This window comes from Myotis lucifugus, unplaced genomic scaffold (assembly GCF_000147115.1).
Source record: "Myotis lucifugus unplaced genomic scaffold, Myoluc2.0 scaffold_2, whole genome shotgun sequence".
NCBI classification, from domain to species: Eukaryota; Metazoa; Chordata; class Mammalia; order Chiroptera; family Vespertilionidae; genus Myotis; species Myotis lucifugus.
The window spans coordinates 24385747-24406407 of NW_005871050.1; the positions used below are offsets into that span (position 1 = coordinate 24385747).

A 20661-nucleotide genomic window follows, 5' to 3' on the forward strand; every position below is an offset into this window, starting at 1 on the left:
AATATTCTTACAGGATAAGAGTGCAGAGATGGAAATACATTTTCCATGCAAATAGAAATGAAAAAAAAAGCCGCAATACTCATATCTGACAAAATAGACTTCAAAATGAAGGCTGTCACAAGAGACAACAAAGGTTTCCATATGAAACTAAAGAGATAAATCCAACAAGGGTATATAACCCTGGTAAACATATATGCAACTGATATAGGAGCACCTAAATATGAAATAACTTCTAGAGGACTTTAATGGAGAGATTGACAGCATACAGTCATAGTAGGGGATTTCAACACTCTGCTGACTTCACAGGATATATCTTCCAGAAAAAAAATTAACAAGGAAACAGTGACTATAAAGGGCACAATGGATCAGATGGATTTAACTGACATTTATAGAATATTTGACCCCAATGCTGCACAATATACATTCTTCTCAAGTGGATATGGGTCATTCTCAAAGATAGACCACATGTTAGGACACAAAACAAGTCTCTACAAGTTCAAGAAGATTGAAATCATTTCAACCATATTCTCAGATCACAATAGAATGAAATTAGAAATAAACTACAGTAGAAACACTCAAAAACATTCAAACACATGGAGGCTAAATAGCATGTTATTAAACAACTAGAGGCCCAGTGCACGAAATTCGTGCAAGGGTCTCGGCCCTTGCAGCCCCAGCTGCCTCAGCCCTCACAGCCCTGGCTTCGTCTGGAAGGTCATCTGGAAGGTCATTCTGCTGTTTGGTCTAATTAGCATATTAGCTCTTTATTATATAGGATGAATGGGTTACCAATGAGATCAAGAAATAAATGAAAATTTTCTTGCAAACAAATGAAAATAAACACACAATGACCAAAAATCTCAGGGACACAGCAAAAGCAATCCTGAGAGGGAAGTTCCTAGCGGTACAGGGATACCTCAAAAAACAAGAAAAATTAATAATAAACTATTTAACCATACAAATTAAAGAATTAGAAAGAGAACATTAACAAAACCCAGAGTAAGTAAAAGGAAGGAAATTATAAAGATTAGAGCAGAAATAAATGACATAGAGACTAAAATCAAACAAACAATACTAAAGATCAATGCAACCAAGAGCTCATTCTTTGAAAAGATAAATAAGATTGATGAACCTTTAGGCAGACTCATCAAGAAACAAAGAGAGATGACTCAAATAAATAAAATCAGAAATGAAAGCAGTGAAGTAACAACTGACACCACAGAAATACAAAAGATTGTAAGAAAATACTATGAAAAACTATAGGCCAACAACCTGGGTAATGTGGATGAAATGGACAAATTCATAGAAAAACCCAATCTCCAAAAACAGAATCAGGAGGAATCAGAAAACCTGAATATGCCAGTAATGACTGATGAAGTAGAAGCAGTAATCCGAAAATTCTCAGCAAACAAAAGCTCAGGTCAGGAGGACTTCACAGGGAAGTTTTACCAAATATTCAAAGAACTAACACCTATACTCTTCAAACTATTTCAGAAAATCCAAGAGGAAGGAACACTTTCAAACTCTTTTTATGAGGCCAGCATTATCTTAATTCCAAAACCAGATGAAGACACTACAAAGAGAGAGAATTACAGGCCAATATCCCTGATGAACATAGATGTTAAAATCCTCAAGAAAATATTAGCAAATTAGATCCAGCAATATATTAAAAAAAAAGTCATACACCATGACCAAGTGGGACTTAATCTAGGGATACAAGGCTGGTACAATATTCACAAATCAATAAACGTGATCATCACATAAACAAATTAAATGACACAAATCACATGCTCAAATCAACAGATGCAGAAGCCCGACCAGCATGGCTCAGTAGTTGAACATCGACCTCTGAACCAGGAGGTATGGTTCAGTTCCCCATCAGGGCATATGCCTGGGTTGCAGGCTTGATCCCCAGTGTGGGGTGTGCAGGAGGCAGCCCATCAATGATTCTCTCTCATCATTGATGCTTCTCTCTCTCTCTCTCTCTCTCTCTCTCTCTCTCTCTCTCTCAAATAAAAAAAAATAGATGCAGAAAAAGCATTCGACAAAATCCAACACCCATTTTTGATAAAAACTCTCAACAAAGTGGGAAGAGAAGGACCATACCTCAACATAATAAAGGCCATATATGACAAACCTACAGCCAACATCATACTCAATGAGCAAAAACTAAAACCATTTCTCCTAAAAACAGGAACAAGACAGGGATGTCCACTTTCACCACTCTTATTCAACTTAGTACTCGAAGTCCTAGCCACAGCACTCAGACAAGAGGAAAACATAAATGGCATCCAAATTCGAAAGGAGGAAGTAAAACTCTCATTATTCACAGATGACATGACATTGTACATAGAAAACCCTAAAGACTCCGTCAAAAACTACTAGATTTAATAAATGAATTTGGCAATGTAGCAGGATACAATATTAACACTCAGAAATTGCTGGCATTTTTATACACCAATAATGAATTCTCAGAAAGAGAAACTAAACCAAAAAAAATCCAATTTACCACTGTAACAAAAAATTAAGATACTTAGAAATAAACTTAACCAAGGAGGTAAAAGACTTGTACTTGGAAAACTACAGGACATTGAAGAAAAGAGATAAAGATATAAATAAGTGTAAGAATATACTGTGTTTATGGCTTGGTAAAATTAACATTAAAATGTCTATTCTACCCAAAGCAATCTATAGATTCAATGCAATCCTTATTAAAATAGCAACAGCACATTTCAAAGATCTAAAACAAATACTCTAAAAATTATATTTAACCAAAAAAAGCCCCCTAATAGCCACAGCAATCTTGGTAAAGAAGAAGAAAGTTGGAGGGATCACAATACTGGATATCAAGTTATAGCACAAAGCCACTGTACTCAAAACAGCCTGATACTAGCCCAAGAATAGGCATATATCAGCAGATCAATGGAATGTACAGAGACCCCAGAAATGGACCCAAGCCATTATGCTCTATTAATAATTGACAAAAGAGGTAAGAACATACAGCGGAGTTAAGAGAGTCTCTTCAATAAATGGTGTTGGGAAAATTGGACAAATACATGCAAAAAATGAAAGTAGACAATGAACTTACACCATACACAAGAATAAACTCAAAATGGATAAGAGACTTAAATGTAAGTCATGAAACCACAAAAATCCTATATGAAACCATAGGCAGCAAAATCTCAGACATCTCTCATAGCAATATGTTTACTGATGCATCTGCTAGGACGAAGGAAACTAAGGAGAATATAAACAAATAGGACTAAATCAAAATAAAAGGCTTCTGAATAGCAAAAGAAACCATCAACAAAACAAAAAGGGGGTCACTGCATGGGAGAACATATTTGGCAATGATACATCTGTTAAAGGGTTAATATCCAAAATAAATAAGGAACTCATAGAACTTAACAAAAGGAAAACAAACAATCCAATTAAAAATGAGCAAAGGACCTAAATAGACACTTCTCCAAAGTAGACATACAAATAGCCAAGAGACACATGAAAAAATGCTCAAAGTCACTAATCATTAGAGAGATGCAAATCAAAAAGAGGTATCACCTCACACCTGTCAAAATGGCTCCCATCAACAAATCAACAAATAACAAGTACTGGCAAGGATTTGAGAAAAGGGAACCCTAGTACACTGTGAGTGGGAATGCAGACTCGGGCAACCATTATGGAAAATAGTATGGAGTTTCCTCAAAAAATTAAAAATGGAACTGCCTTATGACTTAATATTTCCACTTCTGGGAATATATCCGAAGAAGACCAAAATACTAATTTGAAAGAATATATGCATCCCCATGTTCTTAACAGCCCAATTTATAATAGCTAAGGTCTGGAAACAGCCCAAGTGCCCATGCATGGATGTGTGGAGAAAAAGGCTGTGGTACATTTACGTCATAGAATACTATGCATCAGTAAAAAAGAAGGATCTCTTACCCTTTGAGACAGCATGGAGACACCTGGAGAGTATCATGCTAAGTAAAATAAGTCTGTCATAGAAATACAAGTATCACATGATCTCACTCATATGTGGAATCTAATGAACAAAATAAACTGATGGACAAAATAGATCCAGAGACATATAAGCATAGAAAAGATTGTGGAATATCAGAGGGAAGATGGGGGAGGGTGGGTGGGAGGGAAGGGATCAATTGAAGAACTTGTATGCATACCAATTTATGCATAACCCGTGGACACAGACAATATGGTGGTGAAGGTCTGGGGTGGGGGGCAGAGGTGGGCAATATACAGTCAAAGGGGGGAAACGGGGGACATATTTAATACTTTCAACAATAAAGATTTAATATAAAAATATAAAATAAAATATGGTGCCAACAACCCCCTCCCCCCAAAAAAATCACACAAAAAAATCCACCCTAAATGTACAATTATCATATGACTCAGCAATTGCATTTCTCAGCATTTTATTTCCAGAGAAATAAAAACTATGGCTGCACAGAAATCTATGCACCACCATTTACACATAGCACACATTTATTTTATATAATATTTCATGTATTAATAACCACTAATCCAATTTGTTATACCAATGATGGGAATTTGGCTTATTTAATTTTCAACATTTAAAATAATGCTGTTATGAATATCCTTGTAGCTTTCTTCTTGAACACATGCATGAGAATTTTCCTAAGATGCATAACTAGAAATGAAATTTTAGGGTCATAGGTTGATATACATTTTCAAATTTACTAGTTACCAAAAATTACTCTTCAAAATGGAGCCATATATGTCTCCTTTTTTTTCCTCCCCTTGACCTTCCCCCGGCCTCCCATACCCCCCAGTGTCTTGTGTCCATTGGTTATGCTTATATGCACGCATACAAGTCCTTTGGTTGATCTCTTACCCACCCCCCCAACCCTCCCCGGCTTTCCTGCTGTAGTTTGACAGCCTGTTTGATGTTTCTCTGCCTCTGTATCTATTTTTGTTCATCAGTTTATAATGGTCTTAATTATCCATAAATGAGTGAGATCATGTGGTATTTTTCTTTCATTGACTGGCTTATTTCACTTAGCATAATGCTCTCCAGTTCCATCCATGCTGTTGCAAAAGGAGACATATATAATACTCTTTGTAATACTTTAAGCAATAAAACAATTAAAAAAATGGAGCCAATTTATGTTTCCTCCAACATTGTATAAAAGTTTCAGCTTTTTTTGTCTTTGCCTATATTTGGTATGCCATACTTAAAAATGTCTATCAACCTAATGTTTGTGAAATATGTAATTTCTGTTTTTACTTTGATTTCCCTAGTTAAGTGTGAGGTTGAGTGTATTTTCACATGTTTATTGGCCAATTGGGTTTCCTCTTCTATGAACAACATGGACATATTATATGCTCATTTTTCCTATTGGAGTTTTGCGTTTTTCTTATTGATATGGTATAACTTTATATATGTATCAAGACTTTAATCCTTTATCAGTTATATAAGATTCAAATATATTTCCTCAGTCTACTACTTATCTTTTAATGTTTTGATGCTATCTTTTGTCTTCAGAGGCTTTAAATTCTCCTGTAATCAAATTTACTATTATCCTATGTAATAAAAGGCTAATATGCAAATTGTCCCCTTGACCAGGAGTTCAACCAGGGGATGGGGCTGGCTGGTCAACAGCCCGAAGCCCCTCCCCCCAGCCGGCCCCATCCCCAATCGCACCCCCCCCATCAGGGCAGGCCAGACCCTACCCATGCACGAATTCATGCACCAGGCCTCTAGTTTTTCTATAAGATTTCTGCTTTTTGCCTCTTGGTGAAGGTCTTTTTTTTTATCACAAGAATTTAAAGAGAGTCTCCTAGATTTTCTTCTAATAATTTTAAAGTTCTGTTCTTTATAATCAAGTCTTTAAAATGTCTGGAGTTTATTATTATATAACATGTGAGGTGATCTAATTTAATTTTTCCCATATGAAAGTTAATCCCAATCTCATCTGTTGAATATTCCATGCTTTCCTTACTTTATCCAGTTAAACAAATATTTATACCAATTTTCTAAACATTGTTCTAGTCACTTTGAATACAGTATTAAGACAAATAAAATGATTGCTAATCATTAATTATATTTCATTAAATCTCTTGCCCTTGTTGAGTTTGTATTCTACTTTGGGGAGATATATAATAAACACAATAAATAGGTATATTATGTAGTATGTTGGAAGATGACAAGTGTTATGGAAAGAAACTGAGCAGTATAAGGGAAATTGGGAGTGCTGGATTGGGAGGAATGATTGTAACTTTAAATAGGGTTGTCTAGTTTTGTCACATTAAGAAGTTATTTGAAGAAAGACTTGAGAGAAGTGAGGAAGTTGGCATGTGAATATTTGGGGGATAATAAAGGTAATACTTATACATACTGTTTACTAAATAAGTAAAATATTACATATATTTACTAATTTAATAATCATAATAACAGATGTTTCACAATAACTAATATTTGTGACTTTCACAAAATTTCTCCTTTTTTAAAAAAAATTTGACAGTATTACAGATGTCCTTCAATTTATGTTGGGGTTTTTAATTAGAATTTCTTTATATACATTACTCGGGATGATATCTTTACAATATTGCATCTTGCCATCCATGAGTATGTTCTGGCTCTACATTTATTTACAGCTTCTGTTATGTTTTTCAATAATTTTTATTTTCTCAATAAAGTTCCTACAGATATTTGTTGGATTTTTTCCTATGTACTTTATAGTTTTATGATCACCATAAATAATTTGGATATATTTCCAACCTTATTTCTTGTTTATCTACCCCACCCCAGATCCTATTCTTTTTTTTTTCATGGGTAATATAAACTAATGATTCTCTCTCTGTGTGTATGTGTATGTCCATATGATGGATGGTCTTATGTCTTGACCCTGATCTTTAAACTGAGTTTGAGTAACCCAGACCACAGCATATCAAGAAAGATCTAATTCCTTCTCCTTCATGATTTTATAAAGATTCATATTCTTGTCCTGTTTCCTCAATGAATATTCAAGCCCCTCAGGAGCAGTGACTGATGTCTCCTACTGTGCATCTTGTCTGTGGTACTGGTCACATGGTAAGTACTCAAAAAGTCTTACTGCTGCATTTCTCACAGTGGGGTTTTTATACTTTTCCTTTAATCATTGAACCCTTGACCATAATGCTTCCTTGATCATCAACGTTGACTTCCATACACAAAGAAGTACTTTCCCCCTGAACTCGTGCCTGATACCTCTCTTCTGCCAGTGATCCTTCTCTAAAGATGGGAGAGAAAATGTCTTAGTGAGTAGATGAGAGTTCTTTGAGAAAAATACATGTTTGTGAGATTTAAACCAGGCACAATGGGTCTGAGGCTGCCAGTCACTACTTGAGCCAAATTAACCAGAGACAGGGTTGAATCATATATGAGCGTTAATTCCAATGATGCCAGCAGTATGGGGAAAGCAGTCAGTCACCCTGGAAAGTCTGCTCTGAACCCTCTCACAAGTTGGCTGAATATATATATATATATGCACATGAAGTAGAAAATTAGCTGCAAGGGTACTGTAACAGGGAAGGGGGAGAGTACGGTCTGCAGTCCGGCTTTCAGGAGCTCAATAACAAGGTGGTTAATCTTCTATGATGTTACAAACAGCTCAGCCTGTTCCTGGGACCAGAGAATGGTCAGCATTCCTGAGAAAAACTCCTGGAGGGGGTCAGGGTCCAGTTACAGCAATCAAAGTGTGTCCTATCCTTGGTCTGTTCTCAAAATATATTTCTTTTCTGAGTAATGGACCCATTGAGGCATCTTATCTTTTTAAAGGCTTGTTTCATCCTCCAGTTTCCCAAGATCGGTAAGAAAACTTCTCATCAGTAGTTAGTAAGGTGATTAATTGTTAAGCAACTATGGCTCTATTCTTATTACATGCCCTTCCCCAGTATCAAGATGATCTAGTCCAGGTTTTACAAAAGTTTTTTCCACAGAACATTAGTCCATAAGATACTTGGGGCTAAAGGTGGGTGGGTTCTGAGCTTAAAAAAAGCCTGGTAAACTCTTTATACTAAGTTGTCTTTTTGGAGACTTGTGTCATATTTTAAGAATCTTAAAGGCCCAGAGAAATTTCATGATAAAAAAAAACTAATTTTGTGTAGCACATCAACTTTGAAAGGCTTTTGAACACAGAACCTTTTTCCTTGGAGCTCAGGCAACAAAGAACACCTATTAACATCCACATACCTCACACTTGGAAACTGATTTTGTTCACCCCCCTGCTCTCTGGTATGTGTAAAACAAACAAAGCCATCTATTCTAGATTGTCTTTTAGAAACAGTTTGCAGCTTCCACTGTAGTGTTGCAAATCTCATACCATGAGGACATTTTCTCTAATATCTATTCTAAATTCCCCTTTTTTAAGTTTTAAAAATCTATCTATTCTTATATCCTCACTGGAAATAAAATTATTTTTTATTTTGATGCAAAATGAATTGCTTATATTTACAGAATGCTTATGATGCAAGAAAAAATTAAGATATTGGCCTTGCTGGACAGGATGTTGCAATCATTGATTGGAATTTCCATATTTCTCTACTCCCATTCCTTGATATTTCTGTGCACCTGACCTGAATAACCCTGGTTTTTCAAGAGGTGACTACAATTTAAGGCAGAAACAAATGAAAAAGACACATGCAGTTCCCTCAGGAACTTATTTAGAAACCAGGAGTGCAGCAGCAAGGGGGACTTGGCTATACTGGTTGTGCACTTGAGGCTGACCACCCAGCTAACATAGATAATTTAGGCTTTGCTAAGCCAACACCTTCCAGAGAAGAAAAATCATATTTTTATCCAACTTTGAGGTAGCTTACAGTAAAACACATACACATAAAGTGCTTAACTGTAAACCCTCAATAGCTATATATATATATATATATATATATATGTGTGTATTTGAGAAAAACTCTTGGGGTGTGTGTGTGTGTGTGTGTGTGTGTGAAAAGGGTTACTTATACTTGGAATTAGATATAAGATAATTACTGAGCATACTAATGTCTCTGAGCTTCCTGGAAGCCAAGTAAAAATGGAACCATGATAGTTCAAGTCTGTTAAATATTAATACATGAAACCTCAGTTGTGAAAATGGTAGCCCACCCCACTTTAGTCTCTCATCTTTCTCTTCTTTCATCTTACAGTTTGGCTAGATTTAATAAATTCAATTTGGATGCTTCCTTGCTCTTTATAATATATCTGATGTAAATAAGCCAATTAGTAACAAATAGGACATTCGAGGAGAAAGCTGTTAATATTTATCTTGTAGCCATCAGACTCAGTTCACATAGAAAGGTCTCTGGGTTGGATTTTAAGTTTCAAACTCTCAAAGGTAAATTTCGCAGATCCCATTAACCAAAGCTAAAAGGTCTTTGGGGTCCTTTTTCAACTCTATACTCTATGAAATCTGGAACTCTTTCCCCTTGTCTTGTCTGTTTCCTACTCCCTCTTAGTCTGTTCCATTGTCCTCATTTAAAAAAATACCCAGTTGTTGGATGTACAGACTAAAATTCCTTAAATAACTTGCCGATTTAATTGTTTTCTCTCAAGAAGGTGAAAGGAAGATATTGACAATTTCGAAGAAGCCTGCTTTGACTGTGTCCAGCCCCCCAGGCAGATTAAGTCAAGATTTTGGCCAAGTGAAATTACCAATTCGTTAAAAGAAAAGGCTAGCACATTGCTCATTAGAGCATTCTAAACTTGCCTGTGCAATCTTTTTGCTACCCTGCAATTTCCTGTTGGTTATAAATGAAACCTTTCTAGTTGTTAATGCAGGCTGAAAATTGAAAAAAAAACATGCAATTAATCATAGGAGGTTGGGGGATTCACTAAGCCTGAGTATAGGGGAGATGCTGGGCAAGGCACTAGGACCTAGAAGGCATCTATCCACCCTGGCAGGAATTTCTTGCTTGGAGCTCAGACAACAAAGGCACAGAGAGATTGGTTTTCTTTCTCTCAGCATCTCCACCCAACCAGCAGAAAACCGGTGAGTGGGGCTTTCAAGTTATTTTCAGGAAGAATGTAACAGATGTCAAACGGGAAAAGCACAAGGCAAAGTTCTCTCTTTCTCTCTCTTTTTCTCCACCCCTCTGTCTCTCTCTCTGTCTCTTTTTGCCTCCTGCCTTATTCTTGGATTTGTTTCCTAAGCCTCTACCTGGAATTTTCCTTTTAAAAAGTGAGTTTGATGTTCCTTTGTTTTCACTGTGATGTCGATTTAGAATAATACCACCCTGACACTAGAGCCAAGCATTGCTAGCACGCCTGGGGAAATGCTTGCTACTTGTCTTGAGGAGGTGGGGTCTCTACCACTGCAGGTTGTCTGACAGACAATGCTGAGCTCAGCACAGGTCATGGTGACACTGGAAGAAAAAGGAGACTGAGCCTGGAAAACCTACTAGGCAGCAGTCCTCCTTTATCTCATATCCTTCTGGTCCCTTGCAAATATCTCAATGTGGCAGTGTGTAGCAGCTGAGCTCTGCTTGCTTTGTGAGTCCTTTTATCCCCATCTGTGAGATGCATGTTAATAGTTTGTTTCCTAAGCTGTCACTACCTTTGCTAGCTTTTGAGACTTCTGTTGAATTTGGTTTCATGTTTTGATTTTTTGTTGTTGTTGTTCAACAGAAGGGGAAAGCAAATCTGACAGATGACCATCTTTTCCTCCTCTTGTAACACACCTGGGCAATAGACACGTTTGGGGTGAATTGCCTGCTGTGAAGGCAAAATGTCCCTTCAGTCAGGTTAGAACCTCAGAACAATGAAAGGTGTGCTTGCTTCTAAAGACCCCATATGCTGTTCAGAGATTCATTTGGGAATCTTTTAAACAATTAAATTATTCTGTTAAGAGGTGGGGCTGCATTGGTGGGAAGGGGGATAAAGCATATAAAAAAAATAGAAGAGGATTTTGTTACTAAATGGAACCAGAGGGAAGCAAAGCTAATAAATTGTTAAGTAACTGAATTTTCTAATCCTTTTTTCCCCAGCTTATTTCTTATGAATGTTGTATAGCTGTACCAGCTTGGTGGGGAAAGGGTTTGATGAATAGCACAAAGACACTGGCTATTCCCTGGAGGCTGCCCCTTTAGAGGAGACTCTTACTCAAGGCTTATTCTGGGGGGAGGGTATGCACACATTAGAATAGGAAAGAGAGTTTGGAATAAAATTAAAACACTCCCCTTCATAGTCATTTTACTGAGATGCAAAAATTGTTTCCTAAGCTAGAGATGCTAACGTTGGCTAGCTCCTTCTATTCTCTTCAAGGGGAATTTTGTTAGGCTATGGATTCATATTCAACTGTTAGTCATGTGAGCATGTGTGAGGAAACAGATGCCGGTTTTAATGTATTTAGCCCGAAGTTACAATTTGATAGGAGCCAGTGTCAGTAGGTCCCAGGATTTCAAGCTATTTCAACATCCCTCCCACTTCTCTGTTTGGAACAGTGCCAAAAGTGCCTGTCTCTATCTCTCACCCCAACCCCCACAACCACCAGCACCCCCTTCGCCCCTCCTTCTTCTCTATTAAGATCAATATTCCTGCAGCTCAGGGGCAAGCAGCAGATGGGTCACTGGCTTTTTTCAACCAGCTCTTTTCACAAGCAGCAGATTGCAGATTTGGATCTGGCTAATATTTGATTTTTTTCTCCCCACTGTTTTTTCTTTCCTCTTTTCACCCTGACCCTTTTCTCCAATACTCAGGTATTTGAGGTTCCACTAAAATATGGAACTTGATTTTGGACATTTTGACGAAAGAGATAAGGCATCCAGGAACATGCGAGGCTCACGGATGAATGGGCTGCCTAGCCCCACTCACAGCGCCCATTGTAGCTTCTACCGAACCAGAACCTTGCAGGCACTGAGCAATGAGAAGAAAGCCAAGAAGGTACGTTTCTACCGCAATGGGGACCGCTACTTCAAGGGGATTGTGTACGCTGTGTCCTCTGACCGTTTTCGCAGCTTTGATGCATTGCTGGCTGACCTGACTCGGTCTCTGTCTGACAACATCAACCTGCCTCAGGGAGTGCGTTACATTTACACCATTGATGGATCCAGGAAAATCGGAAGCATGGATGAACTTGAGGAAGGTAATTCGAGGAGTGGGTGGTGGCCTTTGGTGGGAGGTGGCATCATTGGTAATGGTTACATTTTTTGGATTTCATTGAAAGAAATTAGGAAATATATTTGCCAAACAGCACGTTGATGCTCAGGCTTCTGATTCTATAGGCATCAACAGAGCCATTAGCGATTACCCTTCATGGCCTTCAGTCTCTGCTGGGGTTCAAGTGTAGATTGCGGTGATAATACATTGTGCTTATCCATGAGGGTTTACAAAGGAAAACCTGAACTGTGTGTCATTTACTCTAGATCTTAATATTTAACTCTAAGTAGTACTATCAAGGCAGACAATGAAATCATTAAGGGTGTTAAGTGACGAAATAAGTTTGATTGGGTTAACAGAAAGAAAATATACTCAAATGTCCTTTGAACTGCTAAGAGACTATTTGTGAATTGCAACTCTGGAAATATGCATCCTAAAAGTAGGACTTCTTGAATATGTTCACAAAGGATTATGCTTTTAGGTAAGTGGTCATTGCTCAGCTGTTGCTTCTAAAAAGCCCATTTCAGGGTGTGTCCCTAAGGCTGAGGTCATTGAGAGAAATATAAAAGAAAGCTGTAGGTATTCCTGGTATTTTAATAAGGACTATTCCTACTAGAATAGGAACTGACTAACTGTACCTAGACCCTTTCAAATCCTCTCTACATTTTGGTTTTGCAATTGAATTTTATGACTAGATTGCTGAAAATCCTTACAACCTGTGTACACACCCAAAAATAGGGGCTGAGCTCTTACCAAAACTTGCTCATTCATAAAGTATTTTTTTGGTAGTCATTTAGAAAATAGATCTTGAGGTGCATTCTACTTTATCAAATAAATTATATTGAGGATGCCTTCCTACCCCCACTTTTAATTTTATATGACATATGTGATCAGTTTAACCTGAACACAATGCTTTCAAGGACAGCCTCAAGAAGTGGTGATAATGAAAATGCCCCTGCACAACCTCTCCCCCCTCTCCAGCCTTCACTCCTCACTCCCTCCATTCCCTGAGCAAAGGTGTGTTTAGAGCAGGCAGATCCCTAGGGAAATCAATTATGAAACAGCCAACAAGGAAGCAGAAACAGCACATTCAATGACTTGGTGTGAGAGTGCTCCGCCTCCGCTTCACTGCTTCTAGGTTTCTTGTGTTCCCAGACAAAGGAGCATGAGGGCTTCCCTTGTATGAGATCACATTCTTGCAAGTAGCTGCTTTTTCCAAAGTAAGGTCAAGTAATTTAGGACCAGTCACTTATAAGATACAATGTCCATATGGCTACTAGATTTAGGTCTTAGGGTTCAAGTCTAAGGTTTTTCTACATAGCTAACTGACCTTGGAAAACAATGCTGAGGAGGCTTAGGTTATTTGATCATGTGCTAAATGGCCAGGTAGAAGTTAATCCTAGGCTTTTTCTGAGCATTGAAGGATTAGCCATCCTAGTGTATATCTTAAAGTAAAGGAGAATCAGGGCAAACTGGAAGAAGGGCTTCAAGCTAGATTGAGGGAGCTGTCCAACAGAGTAATCAATAAAATGTTTGTCTTTTGTCACTGTAAAATACACATTTGAGTCAAATTGGAGGGTTTTATTCTGTAATAATTTTCACAAAGCAACCCACATCACCCAATATGTCCTCATTTTCACTAGCTGTGATGTTCCAAAGACCATAATTGACACTACCACAGACTTCTGAGCCAAGTGACATTGCATTTAAAGCAAGAATTAGAATGGTCTTGTGTTTGATAAAAGAAAGTTGTCATGCACAGATTCCCCCCGCCCCCAATCTATTTTTAACATGTCTTACTCAAGTATAAGATGTTGGTCTTTGATTCCCCACCCCAAAATTTGTGTGTGTGTGTGTGTGTGTGTGTGTGTGTGTGTGTGTGTGTGTGTGAGAGAGAGAGAGAGAGAGAGAGAGAGAGAATCTCAGTTCAGTATAGGTAATACATGTAATTTTGAAGACTGGAGCTTCATTTTCTTTTGATCCTTTTAAGTCTTGCTAGATTGAACTCCTCTCATTTATCACTCCTGGGTGCAGTGATAACACTCCCTGGTGAATTACTGGACTATGTAGAGTATGAATATGTCTCAGTTGCATTTATTCATGTCATCTACAACCACAAGCTGCAGTAGCCCTCACTGCTGCCACCCCCCTCCCCTGAGTACTGCCCACTTAGACAAGGAAATTATGGGGTATCTCTGGGATAATGTTGGTAAATGTGACTGGTTTTTCCACTACCAGAGCGAGAAAAAAGGGGCATTGCCATAAGGAGGGTAAATAAAAGGGGCATTTTCCCTCCCTTTTGTCCTTTGTAACTCCCCATATAGGAATACAGGGCAGAAGTCTCTCATTTTCGTAACTTTTGGAAGAAGTTGAATGAAAGCTTTAAAAAATCATATACATGGCTTCCTATGAGATTTCAAATTGAAAATGTTTAGAAAGATCCCTGGGTGAAGAATCAGGGGCATTGGATTATAGTCTTAGAGACAGAAGATAATAATGGCAACAGAAATATTTGGATTCAGATTTGTTTCAAATCCAATATCTGTTAACTGCTAGCTTGTGACCTTCAGGAAACCATTTTGATGTCCTGAGCCTCAATTACTCATCTGCAAAGTGGAAATAACTGCTTTGACAATTAAATAAGACAATGGCTATCAAGAGTTTAGTATTCTGCCTGGCACACAGTAGCACTGAATAAAGGGTAGCAATTGCTGTTTGAGTCATCCTACTTTATGGCTGGTTAGCTACATGACTATACGTTTGTCCTCATTATCACTATGACTAATGTTCTCTTTAAAATAACTTATCTTAAAAAAACAACTTTGCTAAGGTACAATTTCCATACCATAAATTTCACCCATTTATGTGTGCAATTCAATGATTTTTAGAAAATTTACCAAGTGGTGCAACCATCATCATAATCTAATTTTGATCACCCTGAAAAGAAACCATGTAAAGGGGGGAGGGAAATGGGAGATATCTGTAATATTATCAACAATAAAAATATATTTTAAAAAAGAAGCTGTGTAGCAATTAGCTGCCACTATTTCCCCTGTTCTCTCCAGCCCTAAGCAACAATGAATCTACTTTATGTCTCTATAGATTTTCCGGTTCTGGACATTTTATATAAATTGAATCATACACCATGTACTTTTTGATGACTGGCTTCTTTCACTTAGAAAACTGTTGACAAGGCTTATCCATACTATACCATCTTTCAACACTTCAATTTTTTATTGAGGAATATTCCATGTATATATAGAGCACATTTTATAGTATACTTACTATAATATACTTATTGTAATAAGTATACATGCAATTTTGAAGGCTGTAGCTTCCTTTTCTTTTGATCCTTTTGAGTCTTGCTATATTGAACTCCTCTCATTTACCACTCCTGGGTGCAGTGGTAATACTCCCTGGTGAATTACAGGACTATGTAGAATGTGAATCTCTTATATAATAAAAGGGAAATTGCAAATTGACCCTAATGGTGGAACGACTGGTCACTATGACGTGCAATGACCACCAGGGGGCAGATGCTCAAAACAGGAGCTGTCCCCTTGTGGTCAGTGCGCTTCCACAGGGGGAGCGCCACTCAGCCAGAAGCTTGCTCATGGCTGGTCAGCACAGCGGCGGTGGCGAGAGCCTCTCCCACTCCACAGCAGCGCTAAGGATGTCTGACTAATGGCTTAGGCCTGCTCCCCAGTCGCACATCCCCCGGGGGGTTCCGGACTGCGAGAAGGTGCAGGCTGGGCTGAGGGACCCACTCCCCCCCAGTGCAACAATTTTCGTGCACCGGGCCTCTAGTATAATATACTTATCTATAAAATGAAACTAGTAACACCTAACTTCTATATCTATTATAGTGGTTATGAGAATAAAAACAGATAATGTGTATGAAAACACAATGACAAAGGAAAACTATAGCTACAAGGTACCATTATTGTTAATGATGTAAAAATAGTAATGATGATGATGATGCTAGTGAGGGGTTGGAATGGCTGTCTTTAAGAATCTTTTAGAGCAGTGGTTCTCAACCTTCTGACCCTTTAAATACAGTTCCTCATGTTGTGACCCAACCATAAAATTATTTTCGTTGCTACTTTATAACTGTAATGTTGCTACTGTTATGAATCGTAATGTAAATATCTGATATGCAGGGTGGTCTTAGGCGACCCCTGTGAAAGGGTCGTTCGACTGCCAAAGGGGTCGCGACCCACAGGTTGAGAACCACTGTTTTAGAGCTTTAGAAAAATATAAATTCCTGGCCCACACCCTGGATCTATTGTGTTAGAAGCCCCAGGGCTAGGGTTCCAGAGTGTATGTGCTTACAAATCTCCCCAGGTGATTCTTATGAGCACTTAGACTTGGGAAATACTGGATTAGGTTATCTTGATGGTCCCCTACAGCTAACTACAGTGGTGGGAGTTCATAGGAATGCAGAACTCCTTGTTTTAGTTTTTTGCTTTGTAGATAAAAGGAATAATGGAGCATAGAACATACTATATTTTTAAATTGTCACATTATTAAATATATAGCTAAAATTAAATAAAAAAGCAATCATTTAATAATCACTCTGTCCTTGTGGCGCTCCTTTGTCTAATGTCTCTAGTCTACTGTCTGCTTCTACATACTGAAAGTAGCAAGGGGAAAATTTGGGACCAAAGTCATGTTATTGATGTCAGCTTTCCCACATATCCTTGGTTACACTAAGGGTCTTAGCAAAGTCATATAGAAAATGGCCCTTATTAGCTGTATTCCCAACAAAGGAAGTCCATGAATGACATTTTCATTTGTCTTGCTTAGTGTTCATTGTTGAATCTTTCTCCTTCCTTCTTATCTTGCCTAAATGTTTCCCCAATTTCTTGTATGTGAGTGTCCAGAACAATTTTAGGGGTATACATTTTGAGCATTATTATGCAGAACAGGGGACAAAATATTTATAATTGAGACAGTCTTTTTAGAAAATCTGACCTGTATGGTGACCTTAGCTATGATTCAGTTTCTTTGCCATAGTTCATTTATTCCAATGAGATGAGAACATCTTCTCACTAATTTATCCTCTGACTACTAAAGCAAGCACATTGCCAAAGAGGACGATCTTAGGATAACTGGGAGAGATGCATCATTAGTAGGTATGATAATACCATGAAGTATCATTTAATATGTTTCTTCTTGAGTAGTGAAGCCCCAGAAAAAAGGAGAAAGCCCAGGCAGAAGTATTTTGCACTGAGAAAATGTTTAATAATTTTGAAAATGGAGCCATCCTGAAAGTGAAGGGAGGTAGACATTAGATCATCTTGAACCCACATCTCATTCCCTTCCTGCCTTTTCAGCTGTACTTCCATGACTTCATTTCCTTAATCCCTCATACTAAAGCACTTTGTCAACTCCAGCAAATTTTCACCTTGCTTGCTCTCTAAAGCCAGCTTTCCTTTTGGTTCCCAATGGGCGGGAAATGGCCCTTGGAAGCTGTGGCAGAATGGGAACCCAGCTGTGTAAAGGTACAACACACCTCACCCAGCTCCAAGTGCCAGGCAACTGGATATACAGGAAATACTGAACTCTGGCAGCAGATGTTGCAGACATTTGCAAAATCAGAACAAGGAAGCCTGGGTCTAGAGAAATAGCACATTTGATGTCTTTCCAGTAGTAGAATTAGAGAGTCCTCAGTGGTGGGCACCTATTTCTTTAACATTTAATTACTATAACAGATTTGTTATGGTAAAGCTTATTTGGGATGGAAAAAAGAAAAAGAAATTTCTTATAGACCTTTAGAAGGGACTCAGATGTCACTAGTATAGCTAGAATTTATCAAGTGCTTACTATGTACCAGGCTCTGAGCTCAGCACTTTACATACGTCATCTGACTTGTGCCTCTGAACAACCTTAGGAGATAAGGATTGTTATTATCATCCCCAGTTTGCAGACAAGTAATTGAAGCCAAGGGAGGTTAGGTAACTTGTCCAACAATACACAAGTAGGAAGTACTGGGGACCTCATTCTGATTGACATCAGAACAGCTGCTCTTTTTCCATTACTCCGTATTGGGGCCAAAGGAGAGAGAGTGGAGAGACTGAAATGTACTTTTGGAAGGTGCTTACAGTAGATTTGGCTGAGAGCCGGACCCTTTGGAAAGTTCTTGGGTGCCATATGATACCATAGCTCTCTGCCATCATGTTCATTTGCATCTAGGGGTGCTTAATCATACTCATAGTTCAGAGGCTTAAGAGGTTTAAGAGATGGGAGCAAAAAAAAGTACAGAGTCCTAATAGGGCTACACAGCTGACTGTCCAGAAGAGACTGTAGATGAGTGAAATCATAAATATATAGCTTCACACATTTCTACACCACCAGTTGTCTAACAGAGTTTTAAAGTGTATGACAAGTTATGGAAAACATCTGACATAATGGCCATGGCCTCTTGGAATGTGCCAGTGAAACTGTTAAGGCAATAGGCTGTTTCTAAGATGTAGGGGATATTGGCTGTAAATATATGAGGGAATTGAAAAGCACCCCTTTCATCCTTTTAAATCAAATTAAAGACCCTAGAGTCTAGTTGAACTGGGTTTGGTTAGGATTAGTCAACAAGGGAGCCAGAGAAATTAGGGTTTCTTTTGGCTGTGGTCTTTGAACACCCTATCGTGTGTGCGTGTGTGCAACAGGGTGCCTGTGCTTGCATACAAAGCAGGAGTGAACGCTAGCAGCTTCTGGGATTTGGAGATGTGTTGGAGGCCACTGTGCATACGTTGGAAGCCACTTATTCTCCCCTTCCACACACCCTCATAAATGTCTTCAAAGGTGCCCTAGAGATTCTGACTCAATCTTCTCTCAGCATTAACTGAGTAATTTATTAATTAACGTGGCTTAAAGAATTTGGTGGTACAGCAAAGCAATCAATATTTGCAAAGGGAGTGAATTATCAGCCTGGTGTTTCTGAATGTCTCTGCATGCTTGTCCTGCTGAAACCAAAGGAAGAAGAGCCATCAGGCTATAATTGTGTTTAATGTTTCCCTTGCACTGGCTAGAGTTGGTAGGTTTATTTATTTATTTATTTACCTAATTACTTATTTACTTAGAGTTATTACTGATAGGTTAAGCCTGATCAAATGCCACTGATTTTCTGCGGCTTGACCTCTGGATGAACTTCTGTATACCTTGAGGCAAATGTATTTTACTCAACAAATTCACAAGTTTCCAATACTCTTTCCCCCAGGCTGAGTCTACCTCTCTTCAGAAATTCCAGTTTCTAGTCCCAGGTGACTAATCCCTCCTTTTGCCTCTGACCTCTGTGTTTCTTCCGCTGTATTAGTCATTTCCTCTAGCCTCAGGTACATGTGAAATTTGCACTAGATCCCTCCAATCCATAAATCAGGCAGTATAATATATTCTCACATCTTCACCTCATTACTTGCAGCAGCCAAGGGTGAGCACTGGTGAAGACAGACCTGACTACACAGTGCAGCGTTTGGGAAGATAGAAAGATGAGATGTGGGTGGTGAAAACAAGGACGAGTATTTCTCAAGCAAAAGCTATGACTTGCAGACACAAGGAATATTGTGTGTGTGTGTGTGTGTGTGTGTGTGTGTGTGTATGTATGTGTGTGTGGAATAAAAATGTATTAACTTTGAAAGCTATCCTAGGTTTATAATACAACAATGGAGCAGGTCTATGAGTCCAGAAATAGTACAGGAACATTAAATAAGATGTACATGTGAGAAACACCATGGTAATGCCCCTAGAGGTTAAAAACATCTTAGAAATAAACATTTCAATTCTAATAAAACTGTATCAAGCTTAAGAACCCTACTTGTTAGATTATGCTTAGGTGTGTTCATTGCCCTGGGGAAAATCATTTTATAGGATTTTTCAACTAGGTATGCCATTATAATGAATAATGTTTTTCTGATTACTTGCTCTTGAATTTGAATGAGCCAAGTTGTTAGAAAGCCCTATTAGGAATTGTACCTAAGGTTGGTTATTATTACCACTTTTCCAAAAGTCCTACTCCAAGATTAGTGTGTATTAGTTTGGTTAGAATAGTCCATATACCTACTATTAAACTAATCACCACTTATTTCTTCCGTTAGGGGAAAGCTATGTTTGTTCCTCAGACAACTTCTTTAAAAAGGTGGAGTACACCAAGAATGTCAATCCCAACTGGTCTGTCAATGTGAAGACATCTGCCAACATGAAAGCCCCCCAATCCCTGGCTAGCAGCAACAGTGCCCAGGCCAGGGAGAACAAAGACTTTGTGCGCCCCAAGCTGGTGACCATCATCCGCAGTGGGGTGAAACCTCGGAAGGCTGTGCGTGTGCTTCTGAACAAGAAAACGGCCCATTCTTTTGAGCAAGTCCTCACTGATATCACTGAAGCCATCAAACTAGAGACTGGGGTTGTCAAAAAACTCTACACTCTGGATGGAAAACAGGTAGGGTTTTTTTTCAGACTACTTTTCTTCTCATTTGTTCTAAATCCTTGGATGATCATCTTACACCTCAGGCATAATTTCTGGTTGGGGGACTCTTCCTCCACCTCTTGAGCATGGGTAGGGC

At 38.4% G+C, this 20661-nt stretch overlaps 1 protein-coding gene across 2 annotated transcripts in view; it reads left to right on the forward strand.

Annotated features, from left to right (window-relative positions):
- Window positions 1–9964: 9964 nt before the first annotated feature.
- The window catches only part of DCX (doublecortin), a 149697-nt gene continuing 139000 nt past the window's right edge, over window positions 9965–20661 (forward strand). The window contains exons 1-3 of one of the 2 annotated variants that reach the window (XM_006082220.2): window positions 9965–10001; window positions 11707–12092; window positions 20197–20537. In XM_006082220.2, coding sequence (XP_006082282.1) covers window positions 11729–12092; window positions 20197–20537 — 705 coding nt within the window. In that variant the 5' untranslated portion in view covers window positions 9965–10001; window positions 11707–11728. The remainder of the gene's footprint in view (window positions 10002–11706; window positions 12093–20196; window positions 20538–20661) is intronic. The other variant, XM_006082218.3, reaches the window with a different exon arrangement.